This window comes from Asparagus officinalis, chromosome 8 (genome assembly GCF_001876935.1).
Source record: "Asparagus officinalis chromosome 8, Aspof.V1, whole genome shotgun sequence".
In the NCBI taxonomy this organism is placed as follows: Eukaryota; Viridiplantae; Streptophyta; class Magnoliopsida; order Asparagales; family Asparagaceae; genus Asparagus; species Asparagus officinalis.
This window is the reverse complement of record NC_033801.1, coordinates 26,365,209-26,372,456: the sequence shown is the minus strand read 5'-3', so window position 1 is coordinate 26,372,456 and position 7,248 is coordinate 26,365,209. Positions and strand designations below refer to the sequence as shown.

The 7,248-nt window shown below is 37.8% G+C and overlaps 1 protein-coding gene across 5 annotated transcripts; it reads left to right on the top strand.

Moving 5' to 3' along the window:
• Positions 1,532-6,916, top strand: LOC109819831 (protein NPGR1). Of its 5 annotated transcripts, XM_020385761.1 has the most exons (7): positions 1,886-2,097; positions 2,353-2,670; positions 2,743-3,001; positions 4,453-4,995; positions 5,128-5,669; positions 5,754-5,901; positions 6,397-6,916. In XM_020385761.1, the coding sequence occupies exons 2-7, from the start codon at positions 2,482-2,484 to the stop codon at positions 6,705-6,707; spliced, it is 1,992 nt and encodes a 663-aa protein (XP_020241350.1). In that variant the 5' UTR covers positions 1,886-2,097; positions 2,353-2,481; the 3' UTR covers positions 6,708-6,916. The 5 variants fall into 5 exon arrangements, with proteins under 5 accessions (XP_020241349.1, XP_020241347.1, XP_020241350.1 ...); XM_020385760.1 differs by lacking the exon at positions 1,886-2,097 and adding an exon at positions 1,532-1,699 and having other exon boundaries at positions 4,453-5,669; XM_020385758.1 differs by lacking the exon at positions 1,886-2,097 and adding an exon at positions 1,706-1,828 and having other exon boundaries at positions 4,453-5,669.

Here is a 7,248-nt window from a genome sequence, read left to right as displayed (position 1 = left end):
TATTTGTCTATTCATTATTGAAGTTGTAGTGTAACTAACAATTAATGCAGCTCCAATAAAAGATGTTCTAGCTGTGTAACATGCATTTGATTGACATATTTTAGAAGAAAATGTTTCAGCCGGTGGAAATAACAATTCGTTATTCAAAAAAAAAAAAAAAATCGTCCATCATGTCACCATATCTAGAATTTACTAATGTATTTTGCATGTTGTTCTAATATTCATTTTGAGTGTTTGTATGACAATAGATACATTAGCGTAGTAGCCTACAAATAACTAAGTGTAAACGCCCAATCAAATGTATCCAAAGATGGATGTCTCGAGGTTCTCCTACAGTCGGTCTACTATTCTAGCTAACAACTTGCGTAGCCGACTAAAAAAGCGGTACTTATCGACCTACCCAACCAATCGAGGCTACGAGTCTCAGTACCAGCTTACTATTCCAGCCGACAACTTACGTAGCCTACTAAAAAAGTGGTGTTTGTCGACCTTCAGCCAGACGACTAAAGAGGTGGTGTGTCCTCAAACCCCCTGCCGACAGCCGGCTACTATCGCCTTAAATGCATTATCAGAGTCATCATTGCTCTAACCCCTATAGTCTTTATGACTCATCGGACATAGTCAGCACTAAGCACTTGCCCTCGCCCTCACATTAAATACATGGATGAGTCACCTTCTTCAGCAGCCGAACACCTGTAAGGTATCTGCCGATTCAGCTGCATGTCAGGACTTGGCCAAAATTACCTATTTTCCCTTCCGATCTACTATTAAAAGGCAGCTGTGCTGCCTAAGATAACCTCTCTGGTTTTTTCCTTGCAATTCTGAGTAACTTTTCATCACTCACCTCTCATTTTCCCACTCAAGTTAAAACACTAACTTGATTGTCAGAGAAACAACCGAAGAACCCAACTCCGACCTTTCACGAGCTTTTCATGTGTAGGAGAGAACGTCAGGCTCAAGAACCGGTCATCTGCGGAAGTTTGATAATCCATAGATAAACCCCATGTTCGATGATTGACATCACCAATTAGTATAACAGTACTTCTACAATAGAAAATCTAGATAATTTAATATGGAGTTAGATTATACAAGTCTAATATTTGTTTTTCTTCTAAGGAAAACACACACACATGAGACACATTGCAAGGATGTTGAAGAAAACTGATCAATATATTAAATATTTTTTCTAAACGTCCAACATTTGTTTTCCTTCTCAGAAAAAAAAAACACAAATATGACCCGTTCCAAGGATGTTAAAGAAAACTGGGCAATAAATTAAATATTTGTTTAAGTTATGCTGATTTTGATTAAATTAAATAAATTAACAAGATCTTTTGGTAACATTTTTATTTTAATAAATACCATGCATAGTTATTACCAAACATCATGAACATTATTTTCTATCAACAATAATGTACTAATTTTACTTCTTATTCAAAAAGTTTATAAACTTAAGGGAAAAGGTCGCACACATGTATACATTATTCATCACATGGCTCTCTCTCTCTCTTTCCGACAGAAGAGCCGCAACTTCAAACATGGGAACATCTCAACTTTTGAATTCCAAATCTCAAACCTCTACCACTAAAATACTATAAACTCCATCCAACATGTCTACTCTCTTTATTAACGTCAACTAACAACAGAATCCAAAGCGACTGCTTCACCTTCAACAACTCAAACCACCAAAGAGACCCAAGTGAGAAACTTTCCCATCTGCTTTTGTAATTTTTCGGAAAGAGAAATATCTTGGGTTTTGGGTGAATTTTCCAATCTTGGCACAAGCTGGATTTGGTTCCTTGGGCTTATCAATGGTGTCATTTCTGATGTAAGCCTCTGGCTCTCTCTCTCTCTCTCTCTCTCTCTGTGTGTGTGTGTGCTGGCATTGACAGACTTCTTTTCCTCTCTCTCTCTCTCTCTCTCTCTCTCTCTCCTGTCTCTCTGTTATTTATCTTGTGGTTTTCTGTGTTTGAACATGATTCTTCCATGAAATGGGCACTTCATGTTATGGGTTTCATGACAACTTGACAATTGGGAGAAGAGAAAGCTTTGAGCCTTTAATGGTTTTGCTTTCATTAGATTAGGATTTGAAATGAGGTGCATTGCTTTTTCTATGCTGGGCTCTATCTTGTTTGATTCTTTCTTTGTTTCTTGTTTTGAAATTGTTCCCCCCCTTTGGAGAGGGGCTTTTTTCGCTCTCTGCATCTTCTCTGCATCTCTTTTGTTTGGGGTATTAGTTCTTGTTGGTCACTATAGTTTCTATTATTTGTACCATTTTTGAGATAATTGTTTAGGGACTTCATTTTATGCTGAACACTTACTCACTTTGCTGACCTCTTCTAGTCATATCAGGGTTTGTGAAAGGAGTGAAATTTGAGTGGTGTTTCTTTCGGGGGTTCGAGCAAATTTCAGTTGCTTGCGCCAGAGAGCAGCTTTATAGGGCATGGTCATTGAGATCTCATTCTGAAAGAATCAATCAAAATGCTGTGTGCTTGCTCCAGAGAGCAGCAGCTCCATTTCGAAGAAGCTCCTCAGTCACCAGAATCTCTTGCCACCAGAGATTTCTCAGTCAGCGGCCTGTCCTCAAGAACCGGCGGCACAAAGTTCGATGACCACCAAGTAGATGACATAGAATCAACATTAAGAGAGACTCTATCACTGAATTATGAGGTAATTTTGATCGGAATGAATCAGTACATTCATTGTGGTGTCAAGTTGATCTTAATGGCTGTGTTGAAGCAGGAAGCCCGGGCATTGTTGGGTAGATTGGAGTATCAAAGAGGTAATTTTGATGCAGCATTGCAAGTGTTTCAAGGAATTGATATAAGGGGTTTGAAACCGAGGATGATTAAGGCCATTTCAGAAAGGAGTCGACCGAGAAAAGCCCGTTCCAAAGGGGGTAAATTGCTGGTGAATGTAATGTCAATGCATTCAGTTAGCTTGCTGCTAGAAGCAATACTGCTTAAATCAAAGTCTTTGGAGGAGCTCGGCCATGTTCAAGGTAAAATCGTGGTTTCATCATCAACATGGTTGCCTAAATAAATTTTCTGCGTGAACTTACCTTATTGATTAAATGTTTGTAATTCTTTTGTCCTCTTGGATAGTGTTCAACTCTATGATTGGACATTGTAAGTTTTGGATGGTGAATTCATAGGCTGGCTAATTAAACTTTCTGCGTGAAATTTCCTTATAGATTTGTCTTTGTAATTATCTTGTGCAATTGGATAGTTTTCAACACTATGATTCAAATTTTTTAATTTGGATGGTGATGAATTGTTAAAAAATATATTATATGGTTTAATCTCTGCTCAATATTGCTGTAAGTACTCTAGTATTTATGCAAAAACTAGGATCACTAGAGGGATGACATCGTGGGCTAGCTGCCAGGTTGTTAGCATTGTTGGGATTTTCAGCAATTCCAAAAGTGTGACACAACTGTAAGTATGTAACTAAGCATATGAGATTAAGTACAAAAGGTTTTTTTTTTTTTAAATGTGTGGTTCAGCCAAACCCCGATTACATTGCAGCACTCATGCCAATTCCGATTGGGAAAGATTTTCTATAAATGTGAGAAAATTTACATGGGCCTAACTTAAATCTCCATTTATTATTTGTCCACTTCATGATTTTGGTGAGTGACTGCTTTATTTTTAATACAAGGGCCAATAGTCGAAGTAAATATACTAATTAGGTCATGTTGATGTTGCATAAAGACGTGCTGGATGCTCCTCTATTTCTATTTGATATGTATTTTTACCAATAAATTCAAGGTACTTGGTGGGTATGTACCTGTAATCCTTTGTTCTTTAAATATTGTGCGTATCCAACCTTTAACCTGTCCGTATCCATGTGTGTCATGCGATACAGGCTCATATAAAGTCTGGGGTGTGGTGATGTTCCATTTGTTAGGAATGTTGATCATGCAAGATTGATGAGGTCGAGACAAACAGCTCATAGAATAAAAGAAGCCTTTTGTATTGTTCCTCGGAGAAAACCCCTTATATAACACAACGCAGTAAATCATAACAAAGAAGAACTACACAGTAGAGGTATTAAAGCATGAAAAGATCGTACGTGAAAACTGGAGAGCGGGGAGGTTGTGTTCTGATACCTCGACTTAAATCTTGCTTGTCATTTCATATGAGCATGCGTTAAGAATCACTGCCAAAAGAGGGACTGTAGTAATTGCCAAATGAAGGGCTGGAATTATAGCACTTGTTTCGACACGCTACATCATGTCATTATATACTTGGACATTCTTTTAGCCATGCACTTAACTAGTTTAAAACATCCACAACGTGAATGTTGCTAACTTGACAAAGTATCTAATTCTGCCCATACCATCAGCTAACTGAGTTATCTTCTTTAACTTAAACTAATAAATAACAAGAACGAAAATATACTTTAAGTGTACCATAAGACTGACATCAAACATGGTCTTTAATGTTGCAGATGCTGCAATAGAGTGTAAAAGTATTTTAGACATAGTTGAATCTGCATTGCCTCATGGTATGTCTCAGACTGTTACAGATGATTGCAAGTTGAAGGAAATATTTCACAAAGCTCTTGAATTGCACCCAGAACTTTGGAAACAAGCTGGTCATCTTGATGAAGCAGTTTCTGCCTATCGACGAGCTCTCATAAAACCTTGGAATTTAAACCCCAAAATGTGTGCAAAATTTCAGAAAGACCTAGCAGTAGTTTTGCTTTATGGCAGCGAAGAGGTCACTCTACCTCCACACCTTCAGCAGCTACAGAATCAAAGTTCACCTAAAACCAACATAGAAGAAGCAATCCTTTTATTGCTCATACTCATGAAAAAGGTACTGTTTCAGGAAATTAGTTGGGATCCTGAGATCATGAATCATCTCACTTTTGCACTCTCATTATCAGGGCAGTTTGAATTATTAGGAAATCACGTGGAGCAATTATTGCCAGGTATCTATACCCGAGCTGAAAGGTGGTACTTGCTTGCACTCTGCTACAGTGCTGCAGGTATGACTGATGTCGCACTAAATATTTTGAGAAATTATTCGGGTCGTTCAGAACGGAAACATAAACCACATATTCCTGCACTTCTTTTGGCATCTAAATTATGTTTTAAACATGCAATGCTTGCTTCTGAAGGGGTAAACTTTGCTGAAAGAGCGACTCAACTTGCTAGTGATCAAGGAAAACATTTCAGGGGTCTCTCCAGCCACTTGCTGGGTGTTTCCTATGGGAACTATGCTAGATCAGTCACCTATGATTCAGAAAGGCTAAAGCTGCAGAAAGAAGCTTTAGATGCATTAAAGAATGCTGCAGCTCTAGAGAAGGATGATCCTGAGGTGATATATAGCCTTGGGTTAGAGCTTGCAATACAACGAGAGCTTGATGCTGCCAGAGAGTGTGCAGTGAAGTATTTAGAGTTGATGGGTGGAATCTCAGTGAAAGGTTGGAAACTATTAGCTCTCGTGGTTTCTTCAGTGCAGGATCATGAAGGGGCGGAATTAGTAGTTGACCTTGCTATTACTAATACTGGAATAGACGACCAGTTGGAATTGTTAATAATGAAAGCACAGCTTCAGATTCGTCAAGAACAGCCCAAGAATGCAATAGAAACCTATAGAAGTTTGCTCACCGTGATTAAAGCACAAGAGGACGATCACACAGAGAGGGCTAACTCCAAGGTACATCTTGTTTTATGATATGCGTGCTCGTATATTGTTTCAATTACGAGACCTCTTCTTATGTGAGTGTAATGTTTATCATAGGTTAAAACACATGGAAGCTTAGAAGTGGAAGCATGGACGAACTTGGCATCCATTTACAGTAAAGCTAGGTTACATAAGGATTCGACCAGTTGCTTGGACATAGCCAAATCTATTGGATATTTCTCCCCAAAGACCTGGAATGCAAAAGGTGAGTATATTCTCGCAAGTCTGGGTTCTCCTGAACTTTCAAAATTATACTAAACCCCCTAAACTTGAGAATTCTCACAAACGACCTTTGTACTTTTACCTGCCCTTACACAGAAAAGGGTAATATAGAAGTTGTCATGTGCTGAGCACGTAGTTAATTGAGACAAGTTCAGGAGGGGTTTCTATGATTACCAAATTTCATGATGGTTGTCTGCAACCTCCCCCCCACCCCCAAAAAAAAAAAAAAAATATTTTGTGAAATTTACCCCTTCTTTCAAAGATCCTAGTTCTAGGAAAGTATAGCTTTTAAAATTTTCAGAAATACTTCTTTCCAATAGTTCATTTGTCTGCAAGATGTACACTTTTAATCCATCTCTTTTGAATCTACTCCCAAGAATCTTCTCTTTTTAGTTTCATTACTAAAAATCTGCTAGAAAAAATGTGAATTTGCTCTGCTACTTCAACTACTAAGCCTAGCTTTGCCTAATACATGCAGGCATTAGTTTACAAGCCCAGTCACTAGACAAGGAGGCTCTTGCTGCCTTTTTGACATCTCTCTCAATTGGACCGGACTATGTTCCAAGCATGGTGACCACAGGTGTAGCTCTAAGGAAAATCGGTGGTAAATCGTTGCCCATTGCAAGAAGTTTCTTGACAAATGCTTTAAAGATGGAGCCTACAAATCACGATGCATGGTTAAACCTTGGGTTCATATCCAAAGCAGAGGGTTCTCTGCGTGAAGCAGCAGATTGTTTCCAAGAAGCCTGTGAACTCAATGAATCATCTCCTATCATGGACTTCAGGTAAGCGATGTATTTTACTGTAATATATAGAAAAATAAGATGAAGTGTCATTAGGTGGAAAGATCGAGCATACACATCCTAAATAGTTAATGGCTTTTCTGATCAAAATATATGTAATTTGAGAAATGAATCATTGTAACGCTAAAAGAAAGGTTGTGTCATATCTCAGCAGCCAGTTACCATTTCTTATGAATAAGTCAAGTATTATCAGTAGTTATGTATACGTACCTAAAATTTTCTAGTTTCTTTTAAAATGTAAATAGTGGATATAATTCAAACCTGTTTGGAATAGGTTAATTTAGATATGTTTGTTGATTTATCTTTGTATGAACCTGTTCACTGTTGTATAAAACTGAGTTATTAATTCACCAGAAATCACAACTATATTCTTGCTCTGCTACAAACTTAGATTGAAGTATCTGGAGAGGTATCAGCGTCTATAAGAAATTCTCTCTTCTGTCTTGACTAAAAGTCATTAAACCTAGCCTTTTACTACCACATAGTTAACTTTAGAAAGCAAATCTTCAGTGGTCTTAAACCTAATA